This window comes from Rhizopus delemar, genomic scaffold (genome assembly GCF_000149305.1).
Source record: "Rhizopus delemar RA 99-880 supercont3.1 genomic scaffold, whole genome shotgun sequence".
In the NCBI taxonomy this organism is placed as follows: Eukaryota; Fungi; Mucoromycota; class Mucoromycetes; order Mucorales; family Rhizopodaceae; genus Rhizopus; species Rhizopus delemar.
The window spans coordinates 5,539,862-5,559,731 of NW_027137827.1; the positions used below are offsets into that span (position 1 = coordinate 5,539,862).

The 19,870-nt window shown below is 34.0% G+C and overlaps 7 protein-coding genes across 7 annotated transcripts; 2 read left to right on the forward strand and 5 right to left on the reverse strand.

The window, feature by feature from the left end:
• Window positions 1-2,404: 2,404 nt before the first annotated feature.
• Window positions 2,405-5,326, forward strand: RO3G_02156 (uncharacterized protein; the record flags this gene model as incomplete). Its single annotated transcript, XM_067656747.1, has 3 exons — window positions 2,405-3,641; window positions 3,697-4,104; window positions 4,167-5,326. 3 exons carry the CDS (start codon window positions 2,405-2,407, stop codon window positions 5,324-5,326), a joined length of 2,805 nt encoding a protein of 934 aa, XP_067512848.1.
• A 1,701-nt stretch (window positions 5,327-7,027) lies between these two features.
• Window positions 7,028-8,202, reverse strand: RO3G_02157 (uncharacterized protein; the record flags this gene model as incomplete). The annotated part of the gene is made up of 3 exons (XM_067656748.1): window positions 7,028-7,567; window positions 7,642-7,939; window positions 8,000-8,202. The coding sequence occupies 3 exons, from the start codon at window positions 8,200-8,202 to the stop codon at window positions 7,028-7,030; spliced, it is 1,041 nt and encodes a 346-aa protein (XP_067512849.1).
• A 3,075-nt stretch (window positions 8,203-11,277) lies between these two features.
• Window positions 11,278-12,061, reverse strand: RO3G_02158 (uncharacterized protein; the record flags this gene model as incomplete). The annotated part of the gene is made up of 2 exons (XM_067656749.1): window positions 11,278-11,818; window positions 11,874-12,061. The coding sequence occupies 2 exons, from the start codon at window positions 12,059-12,061 to the stop codon at window positions 11,278-11,280; spliced, it is 729 nt and encodes a 242-aa protein (XP_067512850.1).
• Window positions 12,062-12,744: 683 nt separating this feature from the next.
• RO3G_02159 (uncharacterized protein) lies at window positions 12,745-12,980 on the reverse strand (the record flags this gene model as incomplete). Its single annotated transcript, XM_067656750.1, has 2 exons — window positions 12,745-12,868; window positions 12,931-12,980. 2 exons carry the CDS (start codon window positions 12,978-12,980, stop codon window positions 12,745-12,747), a joined length of 174 nt encoding a protein of 57 aa, XP_067512851.1.
• Window positions 12,981-15,737: 2,757 nt separating this feature from the next.
• Window positions 15,738-16,276, reverse strand: RO3G_02160 (uncharacterized protein; the record flags this gene model as incomplete). Its single annotated transcript, XM_067656751.1, has 3 exons — window positions 15,738-15,872; window positions 16,152-16,167; window positions 16,221-16,276. 3 exons carry the CDS (start codon window positions 16,274-16,276, stop codon window positions 15,738-15,740), a joined length of 207 nt encoding a protein of 68 aa, XP_067512852.1.
• Window positions 16,277-17,574: 1,298 nt separating this feature from the next.
• RO3G_02161 (uncharacterized protein) lies at window positions 17,575-18,964 on the forward strand (the record flags this gene model as incomplete). Its single annotated transcript, XM_067656752.1, has 2 exons — window positions 17,575-18,238; window positions 18,420-18,964. The coding sequence occupies 2 exons, from the start codon at window positions 17,575-17,577 to the stop codon at window positions 18,962-18,964; spliced, it is 1,209 nt and encodes a 402-aa protein (XP_067512853.1).
• Window positions 18,965-19,226: 262 nt separating this feature from the next.
• Window positions 19,227-19,776, reverse strand: RO3G_02162 (uncharacterized protein; the record flags this gene model as incomplete). The annotated part of the gene is made up of 2 exons (XM_067656753.1): window positions 19,227-19,480; window positions 19,644-19,776. The coding sequence occupies 2 exons, from the start codon at window positions 19,774-19,776 to the stop codon at window positions 19,227-19,229; spliced, it is 387 nt and encodes a 128-aa protein (XP_067512854.1).
• Window positions 19,777-19,870: the final 94 nt, after the last annotated feature.

The window sequence follows — 19,870 nt, forward strand, 5'->3', positions numbered from 1 at the left end:
TTGTACCTTTTGGTGTTGACTTTACATCAATTACAATGACATCATTCTCCGGGGCAGCTTCGTCGTTGGCCTCAGCTACGGCTTTCTTCTTTCCACTGTTACCCCTTTCTCTTCTTTTTAGCGGTGATTTCTGTTGCAGATTTGGGAAGAGGCTTCTTCAAAACGTCATGGAGTGGGACAGACGAATGGATAGCACCAGTAACTGAGTGTGAAGTTACTCTTGTTTTTGGTGTTTTTAATGCAGCTGGTGATCTAGTCTAACTGCTTCTCATATTGATATGAAATCCGGCTTCATCGATAGATACGCAACTTTTTGTGTAGTTCAGATCTTTGTCCTTCTAGTTCATAAATTACACATGCCTTGTCTCCAGATTGTCAATAAAGTTTCTGGCTTCGACTTCAAAATGAAGATTTTTAACGGTAATCTGCATAGTATTTCTCAAATGATGATTAAGCTGCGACTTTGATATAGAAGAGTCCTGGAACTATTTAGACAACTTTTCTATAATGTCGTCAGCAAAGACCTGAGAATCGTCATCTAGTAAACTCTTAATATAGTCCTCATGTTCCGCAGTAAGAGTGCTTTTTGGACCACTATTATTTTTTGATTTTTCATAGGGTATCTCTCCTGTCTTTTCTTATGTTTTTCACCACCTTTCCACAGTACGCGGGTTAATCAAAAGCTATTTGAAAAATTGAGCGATGTTTCCTTTCTCTTCAGGATTTTCAATCATTCTATCTATAAAATACTTTCTTTGTTTGTCTGTATAAGTGTTATAAACTGCTAATTTAGCATGCTTAGCGTCTAAAGTCTTTGTTTCCTTCGCCTCTTTCTCCACAACATTTTTTTAGGGGGCTTATTAGCTAAATAAATCTGTCTGCTTGTTATTGTTTCAAACACAATATTTGGGTCCGTAATCTCGGTCAAGACGCCTTCCATGAGATCATAAGCTTTTTCACTATGCTCATCGAAAAGGTTATCCATTCCATCTTCGAAATAAAAAGTGTTTGTTATTGTATAAATCTCAAAATTTGAACAAAAAAGGAGGGGATGACAACTTGTTTTGGTACTAAACTGTTAAATTACAGTCATCCCACCGTCAACTGGACATATTTTGAAAATAGAGTCTCTTTAAACAATTATGTATTGCAACCGTCACGATTTTTTAAGGCAAGGGGAAAAAGGCGCTTCGAACGACGGAAGATATTGTCCAATTTGAAAATGTTCTCCAGAAAGATAGCGTTAGAGAAAAAGCAGAGAAAATCCCAGCAGATGTGAATGTCAACTCTCAAGAGTCTCAATATGTGAATGTCCCTTCTCAGATAGTGATCAAGAAATTCAGACTGATGCAAGTGTTCCTTTTCTGGATATCGTATACAATGAAAGTGAACTAGACAGCTTTAACAAGCGTGCTCTTATTCTATATGACATTCATTAAGAATTGCAACACGTAACACACTCTACAATGATTGAGATAGGCCAGGGTCGCTAATTGCTAATTGTTTATCAAAAGCGCAATTAAGAAATATGCTAGCAGTGTTACATTTATTACTATACAGTCCTACGCAAAATTATGCAAATTTAATGTACATTTGATTTATATAAACTTTTTAAATTTATACTACGCTAAAGCAATTAGACTCATATTGATGCCTAGCAATGTGATACATTGACTTAAATTCCTGTATTTTACAGCAAAATTCTAGACTTTTTTTTTCTCAAATATACCAATACAACCTACCTTATTGATCTCTCACTGACGTATACATGTTTCTATTACAGGTAAGAGTGCATATGTATACAAAAATAAGCTCTTTGGAGTGACAGCATTGTGCAAAGTATAAATGAGATATGTTTAAAGCGGTTTGCTTGATAAAATACATTCATAAACTGTCTAATTCGGTTTGTGTCGTATATTATTTATAAGCAGACCTTATAGACAAACTCTAGAGGTCTTTATAACAATTATAGCTTAATTTTTTAGCTAAAAAACCTATTATAGACCTTCTTTGTACTTGTGCGTGTGTCTTTCATGTGCAATCGCTACACAAGTAAATTAAAGTCCTCATTTAACTCAGATATTCCTTAACAATGGGCATATATTTGAATGAGCACTCATGCATTGTATAGATCCATTTGTCATAGCTAAGGCTATTGTTTAACATCGCTAGAAAAGGAAATATATGTAAAGCTAATATACATTGTCAACTATGTCTACAGCCATTAAAATATTGAAATAAGAAGTTCCCTAATACAGGATAACAAATTACCTTCAAAGTCAACGTCGTACTTGCACAACCTGAGTAAAATGATCTAACAGCTTATTATTTTTTTCTTCTCTTTCGACTTCATGCTTTCTTTTTCTTTTACTTTGAGAAACGAGCGAAATATTAAACAATTGATATGAGTGATTCAATGCTCCCTCCTCGACCCACTAAGAGTAAGCTGAGAACACCATCCTCAGAAAGATCATCTCCATCACAGTCGCCAACTACTTCAGTAGCAGCATCATCCTCTTCTCCTTCAATAATTGACAATCAAGATGGCTATTTTCCTCTACAACCACCATCATTGGCGGAAGATAAAGTAGAAAATCAGCCTATATTGGCTGCTCCACCAGTCCAAAGCGTTGCAGAACAGCCAAAATACAAGAGCCGATTTACAGAGCATTTTGATATAACCGATAAAAGTTTAATTGAGGATGAGTTTGCTGAAATTCTTTTGCCTCAATTATCATCATTGCCCAGTACACCATCTGTATATCAGCAAAAGCAAAAGGCAGAGTTCATTAAAGAATCTAGAAGCTTTTCAGCGATCCCAAGCAACTCATTCAATTTAAACAACACTTCACAAAAAAAGAAGAATGTTTTGATCAAATCGTTTAGCACCACAACAGTCAATATGGTTGGCATCAAGAACGATTCAAATGTAACACCAAATCTCCCTTATTCATCTTCGTTTGACTCAGCTGCCAATCCACACATAGCACCTTCCATATCAACACCAATACAGACAAACATGGCAGCCACTAGTCCTAAGATCATGGATAATAGCAGGTTTACGTTTTTTGCAGATACACCCCAAGCTACCACAGTACGTTCACAATCCAGCTTTTCTGATCGTTCACTATCGACTTCTACCAGTATGACAGCAATTAAACTAAATAGGGCAGATGTGATTATCCATCGCTTAGAAAATTGGTATATCTTTTTGAAGTCCATCACAAATTGGATCGAAGAAGTGGCAAAAATTAATCAGCAGAGCGGTCGAGGATATGCTCAGAAGGCAAACGTTTGCTTGGATATTAATGTAGCTCAAGAAGCCACTAGAGAAAATGCCCAAAGTAATGCAATCAAGACAATACATGCTCAATTCAAATTGTTGAATACAAAGTTGGCAGCTGAACAGCAAGAGCTTTCCAAATTGCTAAGTCATCATTATTTGCCTAATCTGCATAAACTTCGAAAGGAATGCAAAGAAAAGATACAGGCTCTGAAGGCGGACAATACATTATCTATGGAAGAATTATATCGTCGAGCAGAAGTGACTCGAGGAAAGATGAATTTTTTAGATCGATGTTGTAAACAAGCAGACAAAATGAAAGGGCAAGTTGATATGGACCCATGGCTAGCAAATTTATGTAAGTCTCTTTATGATTTGAAGATATCGAATTGTATATTTATTTTTGTGTAAAGATGTACTTCGACAATTGAAAAGAGAAATTGACGAAGAAAACCGTCTCAGATTGCTAATGGTTCCTATTCAAAAGGATATTAAGGAGTTTGAAGCTCGCATTATTGAAATTGCTAAACCGACAATTATGTTTTGCTGTAAAAGATTGCTTCCAGGTGTCTATGGTGATGACACAAAAGAGACATTGTCAACCGTTATCAATCAAATCGTACCAGACCATGAATGGGATCTATTCTTTGAATCCCATAAAAAAGAACTAGTAAACGAAAAATATCCTGTCAAAGATTACACAAAGATCAATTACCCAAACAAATTTAATCCGCTTGTTATGACTTTGTTAAAAGGCAAAATGGAAAGAAAGAGTGGTGTAAGGAAGCAGTTTATTGAAAGATTCTATGTACTTAGTCAAGGTAAAAAGAAGAAGAAAAGAGATTCAAATTATTATTACAAAAACTGAGATTATATATAATAGCTGGGTATCTTCATCAATTTACTATGGATAACAAAGTTTCACCAGAAAAAACAATTTATATACCTTCAACAACCATCATCCCCTACATGGATTTAAGTAATCTAGTTACGGATGACTTATATCAGCACTACAATGAAGAAGAAAAGCTTGAAAGATCCCATACATTTGAAATTTGTAAGCGTGGAGCTAATGTTCTTCAAAGAGAGAAAGTTTCTACTTTTCGTACTTCAACCAGAGAAGAATTAGTTGCATGGTGTACACAAATGATGCATATTTCTACTACTAAAAGCAAATTTGACCAACAAAATTATCCAATCGACTATAGCAATTCACCTCAAAATAGTTCGTTGCTTGTTGACAATATGGAATCTCAAGTCTCTGGGTTTTCTGATTCAAGAATTTCCACAAATACGGCCACAAGAGTACGAGAACCGAATATGCTTTCGATTGATGTAGCCGAAAATACCGAATTTAAAGCTAATAATCCGTCCTCTCCCACTCAAAGCGTTTGGTCAAACAAATCTGATGAATCGTTTAATGAGCCTGCGCTTTTAAGTAGAAATGGCATACGGAAACTGAGTTTTCCCTTTAATCCGTTTAAGCAATATCCTAATATAACTTTTCCAGTACAAGAACAGATGAATATCAAAGCTAACTCTAGCATTACAGCAAACACAAACAAGGTTCTTGTAAACAACAGCAAAACTTCAATTTATTCTGCAGACTCAAAATCAGATAAAAATACGGATATTGAGAATTTTAGTGTTGATAATACTCAAGATAAATATGACTCGATTAGTATTTCAAGTAGTTGTACTGAAAAAGAACAGATAATGCAACCTGAGGAATCTAGCCAATCCGATTCAATGGTATCTCCATTCGATGAACCCAGCAACGCATATCAGCAACCACAAAATAACGGCAGAAAATCACCATCAATAGTAAGCACCGTCTTTGATGATGCTCAATCTTCCTTATATTTTTCATCTGCATCTTCTCCTCCTTCCCCTGCTTCTTCATCACATTCTTCCATTATTTCGATACCTGACCTTCAGCTTATAGAGCAAGAGGGTGCTATTGCAGGAACAACAAATTGGTCGCGTAATTCAAATATTGAAGTATATAACTCATCGCTGATGCTGAATCTAGATCATGAATGATTACATGGTTAATTTTGCTTTTACAATTTTTTTTTATCTTAAAGAATAATCGTGTGGTAAACATTGCTTTTTTGGTAAAACAATAATAATACATTTTCCTTATCATTTTAATAGGTTCAAACAATACTTGTATCTGTCGCTTGCTTTATAAAATTACTATTTAATATCGAAAAGTTACAGAGTTCACTCTTACCTTCTTTTGTTACATAACAATATTTATTTAATAATACAAATCAATCTATTATGTACATTCTTTTCCAAAATCAAAGTCGCCCCTCGCAAATATTGAACTTGCATGCTGACATAGATAAAAGTTGTTTTCGCCCAGAAATCTCAGTGCATTATGGCATATCAGATGTTACATAATGCTTATATATATATATAAAGAGTGATAAGTCCATGACGTTGACGAGTATGGCCATCCAGAGCCCATGAATTAAGCTGTCAATGAAGAAGCTTTGCCCTTGAAACCGCCAATTCGCATAGCAATTGTTTGTATGCTCCTTCTCAATGCAGCTATATCAATGAACCAACCGACATTGATATTCATATGAGAAAAATGATACTTAAGCATGCTTATGCAACGTACAATGACCAAGACAAGAGTTGGATTTTTAAACTGATACTTGAGACGGATTGGAACGCGCTAGCTGCTGCAAAGCAGCTTGAAATATATGTTTGTACAGTGCAAATATGGGAGTCATAATATGGTAAGGAGACTAATAGCATTCAAAAAGCGTACAAATAGTGTTCGCCTGAATATTTCCAATGATGGGCGTAAAAAGTTTATTTTAGAAAATGCTGATTAAAATTTGTCGATCTTCATTTACTTACAGGGTATTTAATGATATTTCCATTTTGCACCAAAAATTTCATTTGTGAATCATTAACTATGCTGGCCTTTTGACTGACACTAAAGATATAAAGCATTAAGATAATATATTATACCAAACAGAGTATAATATATGTGATTAGAATTCAATAGCTTTGAATTCTCCCTTTTTTTAGATTATGTAAAAACATTAAAAAATTGTTGTCATACACAAATCACATATTAAAGTTTCAGAAAATCACTCTCTTCTTTGAGATGATAATATTATCAAACAGTTCAAACCACTTAGCACTTTATAATTTCCTCTTGGTTCCTGAATAAAAAAAAACTCATTAGAGCCATCTTTATATACATCCTACTATCATTTTGTTCAAAAAGAAACTAAAACCGTCTGAACTCCAAGTGAAAAAGACTTTGGTTTATTCTGGTCATGAAAAATCATATGAAGCGGGTGACAAGGTTGCGACCCAGACAAGTTGGCTGAAGGCACCTACTCGGTAGCTGTCATCAGAGTTTCATATTCCATTGTGTTCATACGAAAGAACAGTCAATTAAACACAAAAATTGTGTAATGCATTTGTATTACTTTTATATCCATATACTTTCTGATGAGTTTTAATAAATATTAGACTGTTTATCCATAAAAATCAATGTTTCAGATTTTATTGTACAAAGGGATATTTTCGTATAAAAAGGCAAAATCAATAAACACAAAAAAAAAAAAAAAGTTTCCGATTATCAAAGTGCTGGATTTTACTGCAACACAAGGAACATTTCTATTTTAAAGAGAAATGACACGACCATGCTATAGAAGCTTTAATTAGATATAACAAAAGAAAATGAATGCTTAAATATTTAGATTATGATAATTAAAGGCGATAAAGAAAGTTGGGATCTTGAACATCAGTCAGGTCATCTTCCACATTTATTATTTCGGCTGAAGGATTTGATATTCTTTTTTTGTTTACAGCTGCCATTTTCATTCTTGCGATCAATACTAGAATAGCAGTGACAAAGTTACAGCAAATGTACGTGATAATAGCTGGCGCATAACTAGGCTTGGTATCTTCAACCATCAAGAATGGACCCACAAAATTGCCAATTGTATAAAATATCATGAACATGCCATTATAAAAGATCTTTTTTGTATATCCTGTAACATTATTTGAGATGGATGCTACTATAAGTACATAAGCACCTGTATAAGCCCACATAATATAAATGCCAATGAGCTTAAGTCGAACATCTGTTATGACCAAAAGCAAAATGAGACCAACAACATCAATAAGCATTAGGACTGCAATCATATATATAGTTTGATTAATCCTTTGTACCAAAAGTACAGATCCACCAATCCACAGAATGACCGCTGCACCACCACCTAATGTGATGAAGCTAGCCTGAATGCCCTATAATAATACATGTGAAATGTTAATTGAGAGGTTCTAGAAAGAAACAAAATGGTATAAAAGATAATCATTACCGTAAAGCCAAAATTGAGAGCAATTTGAGAAACATATGCTGACATCGCACCATTTTGTAAGTTCATAAGAAAACAGGAAATACAAAAGCACCAGAACCTAACTTCTTTTAAAGCTTCATATATTTGCTCTTTTTTTATTGTAGTTGTTCTGACAACTGCATTATCACGTGTGCGCTCTTCAACTAGGATTTCTTGTTCAGCATTAAGTTTTAACGCAGACGATTTTGGATTGTCTATCAAGAAAAAGTAGCTAAGAACACCAGTGGCACAAGTGGCACAGCCTAGAATAAGCATAAGCCTTTTGAATATAAACATAATCAGTTAATTGCTGACATGATTTGGTATCATATATCTATACCATCTCCATTTAGAAAGACCATGAGATGGACCCATTGTCGCGACACCATAAGAGACCAGACCACCAACAATGGTTGCAATGCCGTTGAAAATCCAAAAAAGGCCCAACCTTGCTGCTTGCTCTGATCTTCGATAAAATGTACTAATCAACAGAGTCAAGGCGGGGTAGATACCTGCTTCAAAGAAACCCAGTAAAAACCTCATGGCAGCCACCTGAGCAAAACTATTGCAAGCAGCAGTACAGGCGATCACAGTTCCCCAGGTAAACAATAAAAACCCAATGTATTTTTTTATTGGCGCCTTTTGTAAAAAGTAATTATTCGGAAGCTATTTTTATTTTAAAACATTATTAGTAATTCAAAGAAACATGTTTTTACTTACTTGGTATAATAAGTAGCCTAGATAAAAGATAGAAGCAATAAAACTAAACTGAAAGCCTGTCAACTTCAAGTCTTTATTGAAATCCAAAGTAACTGCGTATGTGAGTGTTGCTTTGTCTATGTACTTTAAAATTGATTCATTACAACTTTTGCCCTAGATCGAGAATATTATTTATACCTGAAAAAAATCGATCAGACAAACGAGGGGCATAAGAAATAAATCAATTTTTCTGACGAGCGCCTTTTCCTCCATGGACATAGGAATGTCATTTTCATTGTATTCTTCATAGTTTGTAAGTCTATCTTTATCATAATAACCGCTTAAGGACTTTGTTGACCTTTTCTCCAATGAATCCATGCGTATGTCTGACGTGACGTACGCTAAGTGAGTAGAACGATTGTTGTGCAGAATGTTGGGCAAAAAAAAAAAAGAAAAAGAAAAAAAAAGTTAAGTCTTAATTTTTGAAGATTAGCAACCAGAGAGAAAAACAAAGGTAAAAAAAAAGGTTGTTAAATACTAGATGATTGAATTTGTCTAATTATGATCTGCTTATTAGTAAAAGAGCGTGATGAGTTTAAATTCATATTTCTAGATCAATGGTAGAGCTTGTGTTTTGTCTCAATGGAAATCTTTTTTTTTTTAAAAAAAAAAAAACTTTGATGACACAAGGATTCCTTCCGAAATGCACATGTGGTGCCGTCTTGAACTAAAACCAATATTATTCCCGGCGCAAAGCTCAAACCAACTGTAACAATGCCCTATGGGAAAAGTGCGCTTTAAAGCTTTCCTCATAACCTTATAATTGAACAGTATATGTTGCTTTGTTTTCAAAAGACACCTTGCTATCAAAGAAAATTACATTGTACTACAGGAAGAAAATAATCATAGAATTGTTCAGGGGTTCATTTTATAATATATTTATCATGGGCTTCTACGTTTTTCTTTTACCAAAATGAAACCTTGTGTAAATTACGGTTTAAAAATGAGTGAATGAATTGTTACAAATGATTACAGGTTAACATACATTGCTATCCTCAACATGTAATAGCTTCAAGGTTTTCTGTAGTATATTGGCCACTGCTCATGAACTAATAACAGAAGGGCACTTGTCAGTCGTGTGAACAAAAAATGCTGAGCAAGCTCTTGTATATTTTGTAGTATCACAGTATTTTTTTTTAAAAAAATGTTATGAGTGGCTTTTTGTTCAAGACATGATATATGTACTAATATGCATCCTTGCCTAAGGGTCAAGTCATCTTAAAATGAGCTTATGTGTAACTAGACATTCGATCTAAAAAGTAATTATTTAATAAAGTTGAACTTGTCAATAAGTTCTATTTGAGAGTATTGCAAAAATCGATCTTTAAACTTTTCTTCAATCTGTCAATATGCTTTTACTCTGTTCAGTTTCAGTTAGTTATCATACTGCTATTTTTTTAACCTGTTTTGTCTAACCTTGAACATTTTGTGCATTGTCCTACATGATTTGTTCATTTAGTAAATTCATTAACAGTTGTTCCACCGTCAACTGGGCGATTTTTTGAAAGTACTGGTCAAACTTAGGGATTGATTTGACACAAAGTCAACTTTATTGCTCATTCTTTTGAAAACAAATTTTTCAAAGAAATTCTTTGATTTGGACACTTTGTTCTAACATTTTCTGCAAAAATGATGTTACAAGAAAAATTAAGCTGGCGCAATTCAAAAAAAGTGTCAAAAGTTTTTAGAAAAGAGGGTTACATCTAAATAGGGCGGTCATCATTAAGAACTGATTGATCGTCTTCTTAAACGCATCAAAATCTCTTTATTCAACAATAACAGCAACAACAATCAAGTTTCATACAAGCTCAATAGAAGCATAAGAAATATTCAACGAAGTTTGGAAAGAGTACGCAGCTGGAATTGCTGGGGTCTGCTGCCAAAGACTTGGAGAAGAAGCTGGGAACAGCTTGATGTAAAGAAAGAACAGAAGTCAGACTTTGTTTTGAGAAGAAAAACTCTTCATTCCTAGTTTTAGAGGTATTCATATTCTAAAAAAGAGGAATCCTTCTGGAACAATCACACGAAAACGATAAATCCATTGAGATCACTTCTGCGCTTCTCCAGATTAATGACAGCATCCTCAAAGGAAATGCTCTTGGCGTTATTAATTATTTTGGCATCACCGTATTAGGTTCTTGTATTTTTACAGATAAAAGATGATGATCTCATTCCTTACAACTCTTCTATAAATTCCAAGGGTATTTTTTTGTTTTGCAAAGCTTCTTGTCGAATGGTTCAATAAGCAGCAAGCAACATTCCCATAGAAATGTCCTGAAGAGTTCGTATCACTGTAATTGATGTTTGATTGATTAAGAAATAGCAAGAATTTACCAAAAATGTATTGTTAGGTAAGGATAAGGAACAAAGAACGAACTGAACTTGTAAGATATTCATACAATATTACATGCTAGATATTTTTGTCATTTGTAGCATCAAATTGATAGAAAAACATGTAGAGCCACCAGAAATTCCATGAATGCATTTGTTCTGGGCGTCTTCTCTTATCTGTTTTAAGTCATGGATGCGAAGCTATCATCATTTTTCACAGTAAACAATATTTTCATCTTTCAACAAATCCTTTTTAGCGCAACATCTTTTCTTATTCCCAGGGATTTTTTGAGTCTCGTTCCATATCTTTCGAAAATAATATACAATAGAAAGAGCAATTTCAGCTCTTGCTGCTGCATCTTTAACAGGAATTATCTCTACTATTAGAGAGATAAAAGCAACGACAAATATTTTTTTTTGTTTTGTGTTTTCTGTCTGTTTATTGTTTATAAGTGCTATAGGCTACAGTAAGTAAATATGTAATATAGTCGCGTTCAGGCAGACTATGATTAGGACAAAATAAGCATGCTATGTTGAGAGGATATTCACGTAAAATAATACAAACATTGGAAGAGTTCTTATTAAATTAATAGAAGCAAGTAATGAAGATGAGCCGCTTTTGGTGTTATCTATTAAAATATGTTGCGTAGGTGATAAATTGCTCTTATGAATTTTGGAATCTGCATTTGACTGCTCCGCTGCCACGAACTTTCCATCTAGGTTTGTGCCAGAAAACTCTGCATCATTCAAAGCCGCCACTAGTGAGAGTGCCTCACCAACGGTATAAAAGTCTACTTCGATAAAGTTGGGTTTTCTTTGAAATACCTCTGTACAATTGCTTGCATGATCAATTAGTAGCTGACTGTTTATTAGTTTTGCCTTGTTTCGCAGTGGTATTTCTATCTTGAATGGACCAATATCAATCACGCCATATAAAAAGTGGTTCATGACATACATCATATCACTTAAGTCAATTCCTGCCGCAATTCTATCAACATTGCAGTTGAAATCATTTGGATTCGTGTTTTCGAAGGGTGTTTCGAAGACTCTAGAGAACTGGTACATCAACCTACATAAAAAATTAAAGATGTTTATATTGAAGCAAGATTTACACGCATATTTACCAAGGGACTTGCTCTTCATTAGCTTTAGCATCTATAAAGTTCACTACTCTTTTTCCTGATTGAATCATCTCTTGAAGCGTTGGCCAAGGATCAGATTGTTCATGAGTGTATATGTAAGGCATGATCGAACTAGCTTCATACGATTGAGCAATCTTTGAGGCTTCAATATTATATAGATTATTCCACATGATTGTAATAACTTCTTTTGGGTTTTTTTCTAGCCAAGAACTTATTTTATTTAAAGTTTTAACAGCTGAATCTGCATCAAGTATTTCGCAAAAAGTATGGCACAGGTGTACAGAAGAACGATCTCGTGCTGAGATAACGGCCGTCAACTTAATTCCTCGGACGCCATCGTCCAACTGTTGCAAAATCGGTACCTCTTGCGTGGCTGCAACATTTGGTGATAAAGCATATGAATCGTGTGTAATTAGATAAGTGATGTTACTATAGGATCGTTCACAAAGGTGGGAACCACCATTACATTCTGCAAATGAACCAAGCGAAAAAAAGATACCAAAGAAATATATGAGTTGAACCGCATTTACAATAATTTTTTTCATTAGAAAAGTAAAGGTTTAGAATAAAAGCTAGACAGCTTTAAGATTATATAAAAAAGGTACATATTTTATAAACCATACTTTAAGAAACTTTCTTTATGTCAAAAGGAAACAATTTTATCGACGACCACTAAAGAAACTTCCTATGCCTGAAGATACAGCACGTCCTAAGAGGCCAGTTGCTCCACTGCTTAATGTCCCTAAAGCGGACTGTGTGGCCATTGAAGTTGCCCACTTTCGCTTGGCATCCTTATCACATTGAGTGTATCCATACATGTTAGCTCCACTTAAAACAATTGCAACAGCCACTATCACCAACCAAGAAGGTTTAAATGTAAGTATACAGGATAAAGCAAGCAATACCCATATAATAGGGGTGCCATAAAGAACAGCCCAAAACAAACGAGAATCAGCGCTGTTAGGCTTGCGGTTCGGCTGTAAACAAACATACTTAAGTCTATATTTTACGGTGGGATTAAAATAAATATTGAGCTTACATGTGCACTTTCAAATACCCATTTATTTGACCCGTCCGGTTGAATTTCATTCCACCAACGTAAACCAACCAATAGTCTTCCTGAAACGTTTTTTACTGTCCAAAAATCAAAGGCCAACAAAAGAATAGTTACCACAAAAATAAGAGTAAAATTATCAGAGAATATTGTGCCTAACAAGTAAGTAAGAATGGCACCTAAGCGAAATGCTAAAAAGAAAAATGCTGCTATAGGATGACTAAATGCAAATGGTAAAGTTTAAGTAACATGACTAGAGCATTTTGAGAACTTTCATTTTTATTTTCGTCTTCATTACCTTGATTGTTCAAAATAATCACGTATGGCGTTGTTATTTCTCGTTCTGTCTTCTACATTTCCAGCAACGCCCGCTTCTACGTCTTGTATGATAAAACTGCTTTCTTGACTCAGCAGGTTTCCTCTACTTTCATTAGCCTATATGGCGGTTCCATAATACGTTAGAAATAATCAAAATATGTTCTGACAAGACTTAAAACTACCATTTTATATACAAATGTGATTCAATGAGGAAATTGTGTACCTTTGTTGAAAAAAACACCAAAAATCTTGTCCACGTCATATTGTGTAACAATGATAAAATATGTCGTGCTTTAAACTTTTGTTAACGCAGATTAAAAATCACTGGCGACATCAGTTGTATCGATTTGTCGCTATAATAACATAGAAGCAAATGAAATGCGTTTCCTCACAATGGTATATAAGTACTGAAAATTTTCAAAAAAAAATGTTATAATGTATTCAAGTATATCCTTCAAGTCTTCCTGACAAGGTGAAATGATTACTACCTGTGTCCCAATAAGAGTTTAAGAAAACCTCGGCCCTTACATGATTAGAGTACACTAAACTTTTATTACTTTTCGATTTCCCTTTTTAATTTTACTTCTGAAAATTTCAAGTATGCCTATTCAATCAACTTTTCCAATATATGTACTGTTCACAAATTAAACAAACAGCCAAAACAGTTGTTTAGGAAAATCGTCTGACTTCCTGATTTTCTGGACTATCTTGAGTTTTGTTACTAAAAAACGTTTTTTTTTGTTACTGAATATACGTACATATAAATATCTTGTTATACCGTTATTGCACATGATTAGTTATTACGATTAAACGTACTTCAACAAATTGACCAATTTTTTTTTTTTTATCAAACTAACCTAAAAAAAAATGATGAATTACTTTTTAAATTCTAACCAGCGTTTTCAAAGATTTGTTCAAATGACAGTGGAAGCACTGTATAAAAAATTAAGTATTGAATCCGCTTATAGAAAGATCTTAGAGGGCATAAGACACAAACACAAAATAAATGCTTTCTCTTTTTTTTTTATATTTGATGTACAGAATATCAAATCTAAGACTGTATTTTCTTGGATCGCTTTAGACAGAAAACTCTCTGGCCTCAATTTACATACACTTCATCAAAATATTTTGAATCAAAGAAAGACAATCAAAACCATTGAACCTTTTATATCACAATGAACTTCAAAACCAAAGGTGAATTTTTATTTTAAACGTCGTATTAAAAGCAATCATTTAAAAATTGAGAAACAAAAAGCCTATAGGAAAAGAGCATCACATCTATTAACTATCATGCTCTAAGCAGGAACTTGTATGATACATTGCTACTAAAGTTAAATATACTTTATTAGGAGAGAACTTATGAACCTGATGTTTCCAATCATTTAAAATACCTCTTGCAAAGAATGCTAAACCCGTATCTCATCTACTTGTGACATGAATGATACATTATGCACTTATCCCAAAATTACAACCAAGAGGCATTTAATGATGGCAATCTGGGAGTAACTAGAAGTAGTAACGGCAACAAAAAACTTTCGACATAAAGCAAAGAAAATTTTCATTCACCAAAATACATGCATAATATATTATTGAAAAGTGCTGTTAATTATAATAGATAAGCTATTGAGAAGCAAAGATGCATTGGGCAGTCACTGAACAAACATAAACTATTGGTAGTTGATTAAGGTAAAGATTTTTTTTTCTCACTAGTTCTGAATAGGTTTACCAAGGATTGTCGTTTTTATTTATGTGATCGAACTACCTGTTTTATAACGGTTTGCTTTATTTAGCCGGAAAGGTGGCTCTAATTCATGTAAACCTTGATTTTGTTTGATGCTTTATAAAAGAAATGATTGCAAATAAGAGTTATTGGCTTTTTTTAATAATTTTGTACAGTTGTTATTATTGTCCAATATAATCTTATATGAGGATTTGATTACAGTTGCTATATTCAAACAAAACTGCTTAATGACTTTATAAGTGGATTAGAAATGCTATACTGCATAGCATACTAACTTAAAATTCTTCAATAAAAACAATTATTTAATAGTACCTGGTAAAAATAAACTCTAAGAAACTTACTTAAAAACTTGTAAAAACGTTCCTGAAAAAAGAAGCTGTCATTACAATAGATCTGAATAAAAAAAGAATCGACATACTATTCATAAAAGAAGGAAAGAATAACAAAAAAAAAAAGGCCATTGCTATCTTATCAAAAAGAAAAAAATACTGCATAGTTTGCAAAAAAGATTACTTTCATAATAACAAAAAAAGATATCTTAATTACCTATTTATTTCAAGTATTTACGTAGATCCTTGAAGACCTAAAAGTTTGCTACGAATTTTTTGATTTAATATTTTGTAATTCTATTGGTTTTCTGATTATGAGGATGAAAAGATTCTATTTTTATCCTTTTCAATTATGTCAATGATTAGATTAACATGATACCCACTTTCTTTCCAAGTTGTACATGTTATCGATAAGTATATGGGTATTTACAAATTAAAAGTTCGCATGACCCGTACTTTTTCCCTTCTCCTCCCTCAACGATCACAAACATACGGGAGTTTTTGTGGTCAAATTCAGAGCACCATGTTTGATTCTTTGTCTATTTTGCCAGAATTTTTATATTTATAAAATTTCTTGGGACCTTTGAGCTGGTACAAACTAAATAAGTCAGTTTTAGCAAAATCTTTTCAAATATTCTCCTTAGAGAACACCTTTATGGCGCGTTCATTTTTATTGATTGTATCATTCATCATTAGCAATAAAATTATGCTAAAATCGGATAACATCTTTTATGTTTGCTCTACCGCACTTTAGCTTCCACATATTTCGCCCATCTACCAAAATTACCTATCGAGTCACCGTGGGTTCAATGTCTTACAATAAATGGATACAAGCTACTGAATATTTTAAATTACCTTTACTGTTTTATTTTTGTTGAAACATGTACAATGATAATCCTAAAAAAGGATATTGATTAATGCAGGTACTAAGCAAATCGAACATTGATTTAAGAGCCAGTATGAATATATTAGCTGAAATAATACAATTTGCTGAATTCCAAACGTAACCTCCAAAGCAACATTAGATACTTGCGAGGTAACTTTTTTTGTCAGCCTCAAGCAGAATCTCGATACATTGATAAACAGTTACACCAAAGCATATATACATTAGTCGGACGTTTGATTACCTTTCTGAAAGCTTAAGAGCCAATGACTGTTAGGTTTCAATGGTATTGATACAACCTGTTTTTATGAGAATAAAAGTTCACATAAAATATTTAAGATTGGGAGTGAGAGTAGAGAACCAAGCATAGAGTTACTTGCATTTATTGAATCAAAGTTGTACAAATGTATAATGGGGATTATATCATCGAAAATCAGCACCATTAGCATAAAAAGAAATAACTACGGCTAAAAGAAACTGGATTTTGTGCAATGTTTCTAAATTATGCCCTGACCGTGATACAATTAAAAAACGCGGTAAGTTACTGGCTTGCTATGCGAAAAATAAAATAACTGACAGTGCTCCCAATATATTCCAATGGATGGTTATACAGAACATAATTGAATAGAATGACAGAAGTTTTCATTACAGAACAATCGACTGTGTAAGGGAAATATTTTTTGTGGTAAACTACAAAGTCATCCCATTTCTTTACGTTTATTTTTTTTAGACAACACTTTTTACAACAAGAGCGGGTAGAACCAGAATTCAGGGTTTTTCAGTAAATGGGAAAACACAGAATGTTGAGGGACGTAGATGCAAATAATGCCTAGGGAATACATCAACCTGGATAACGTTCCACATTTTATATAAATTATAGCAAAGATATCACAAAGTGTGCTGATCATAAGTCGACATGGGAAACTACAGTACCAGTCTCAGAGCGAGGATCATCTGTTGAGCTATAAAGCTAACAAGAGCTATTTTTGCCTCTGTATATTAAAGTAATAGCCTTTGAGATAAACCCATAAAATATTTAAGTTTGCCATGCCTATAGTGACATGCTACAAAGAAGCAAAAAAGAAAGGGAATGTAGATTTGGGATTTTAAATCACGTTTACTTGTACAAGTAAACTAAATTATGTTTCATTCGATTGTTCCCCAACCTGTCTGTGTCATTGTCTAACATTAATTAATTCTTCCCACTTTAAAAATAATTTAATTTTTACATTCTGCATTTACCTTTTTTTTATTGTGTGAAGTGTACTACTTTACATCTTTTACTGCCACATTAAAATGCATATATATAGCTGTAATTATACCTCTTCTTTTTATCAAAACATATCAAATTAAAAATCATGAAGTCTTTCTTAAGTCTCCTTTGCAGCGTCTTCCTTTTACCTTTGGTTGTACAGTCTGTGCCTGTCATCAAGCGAGCCTCAGCCAGCGACTGGGAGAACCGAGTCATCTACCAATTGTTAACTGATCGATTTGCAAAATCGACCGATGATACCAATGGCTGCAATAACCTGAGTGACTACTGTGGCGGAACATTTCAAGGAATCATTAATCACTTGGATTACATTGCCGGAATGGGATTTGATGCTATCTGGATATCACCTATCCCCAAAAATGCGAATGGAGGTTACCATGGCTATTGGGCTACTGACTTTTCTCAAATAAATGAGCATTTTGGAACTGCTGATGACTTGAAAAAGTTGGTTGCAGCTGCTCATGCAAAGAACATGTACGTTATGCTGGACGTTGTTGCCAATCATGCTGGCATTCCTTCATCAGGTGGCGACTACTCTGGCTACACGTTCGGTCAAAGCTCTGAATACCACACAGCCTGTGATATCAATTACAACAGCCAGACCTCTATTGAGCAGTGCTGGATTTCTGGTTTGCCTGATATCAACACTGAAGACTCGGCCATTGTTAGCAAATTGAATTCGATTGTTTCTGGTTGGGTATCTGATTATGGCTTTGACGGTCTTCGAATCGACACTGTGAAGCACATTCGTAAAGATTTCTGGGACGGCTATGTCTCTGCTGCTGGTGTATTTGCTACCGGAGAAGTGCTTAGCGGCGATGTTTCTTATGTCTCACCCTATCAGCAGCATGTTCCTTCTTTACTCAACTACCCATTGTATTATCCAGTCTATGATGTATTCACCAAATCCCGTACCATGAGCCGTTTAAGCTCTGGCTTTTCTGATATTAAAAATGGAAACTTTAAAAGACATTGATGTCTTGGTCAACTTTATTGACAATCACGATCAGCCTCGTTTGTTATCCAAAGCTGATCAAAGTCTCGTCAAGAATGCTCTTGCTTATTCTTTCATGGTCCAAGGTATCCCTGTCTTGTACTATGGTACAGAACAATCCTTCAAGGGTGGTAACGATCCTAACAACAGAGAGGTCTTATGGACCACTGGTTACTCGACCACATCTGATATGTACAAGTTTGTCACTACTCTTGTCAAGGCACGCAAGGGCTCAAACTCCACAGTAAATATGGGAATTGCTCAAACCGATAACGTCTATGTGTTCCAAAGAGGTGGCTCTCTGGTTGTTGTCAATAACTATGGTCAAGGATCAACAAACACAATTACTGTAAAGGCTGGCTCGTTCTCTAATGGAGATACTTTGACTGATGTGTTCTCCAACAAATCTGTTACTGTTCAAAATAACCAGATCACATTCCAATTGCAGAATGGAAACCCTGCCATATTCCAAAAGAAATAAGGATCGATTCATTTTAAAAACATTTATTGAATAAAATACATATTTTTATTATCTATATTAAAAAAAAAGGGCTTTTATTTCTCTTTAACGTTCAGTATAAAGAAGTTCAAATCGTTTTGTAGTGTTACTGCTTCATTGTAAATCGCAATTGAGCTTAATGAGTATATAATTGAGAATATGTTATAATTTATAAAACGCTAAAAATAAATACATACGTGCCTAGGGCAATCATTTCTGTAAGAAGGGGGTATATTCTTGTGTTTTATAAAATAGCAGTAATTGTTGAATAGGAGCCTACGATGACGATTAAAATGTGAATTAAAGCCCATAAGAATGGTATCCAGGTTGACATAACAAAGAATCCTGCATTATAAACAACTGCAATTGCAACACCAATGATGCTACTGATAACAAACGAAGCTATTGCTCCTCCTATCACAAACAGAAAAGGGATCAAGACTAAAATATGCCAATTCAAGGTACGAGATTTTGCAAACATAAAAAAAGCCCATATGCCTATTCAGATTATATCAGTACATCTAATACAGAGCATTTATCTATATACCTGCTGGTAAATAAATAAAAAGCGAGAATAATAAAGACCAGATCATTGTAAATCTCCATATATCTTTTGTTGAATTAAAAATTAATGTGCCTGTGCACTATTTCTGCAAATTACCTTTTAAATAGTATAAAGAGTGTGAAGTATCTGCTACCATATTCAAAGGATCAAATCCTGGTCCAAAAGGCCAATAAAGAGAAGGCCATGGAGGAGCACCAGTGTAATCACTTGGCGATCTGAAAAAAGACATTAGAAAGAAGTAATGAAAAAAAAGAAGAGGAGGAAGAGCTCAAAAAAAAAAAAAAAGAACAATAGTCAAGTGACATGGTTTTTTGTTATTGTTG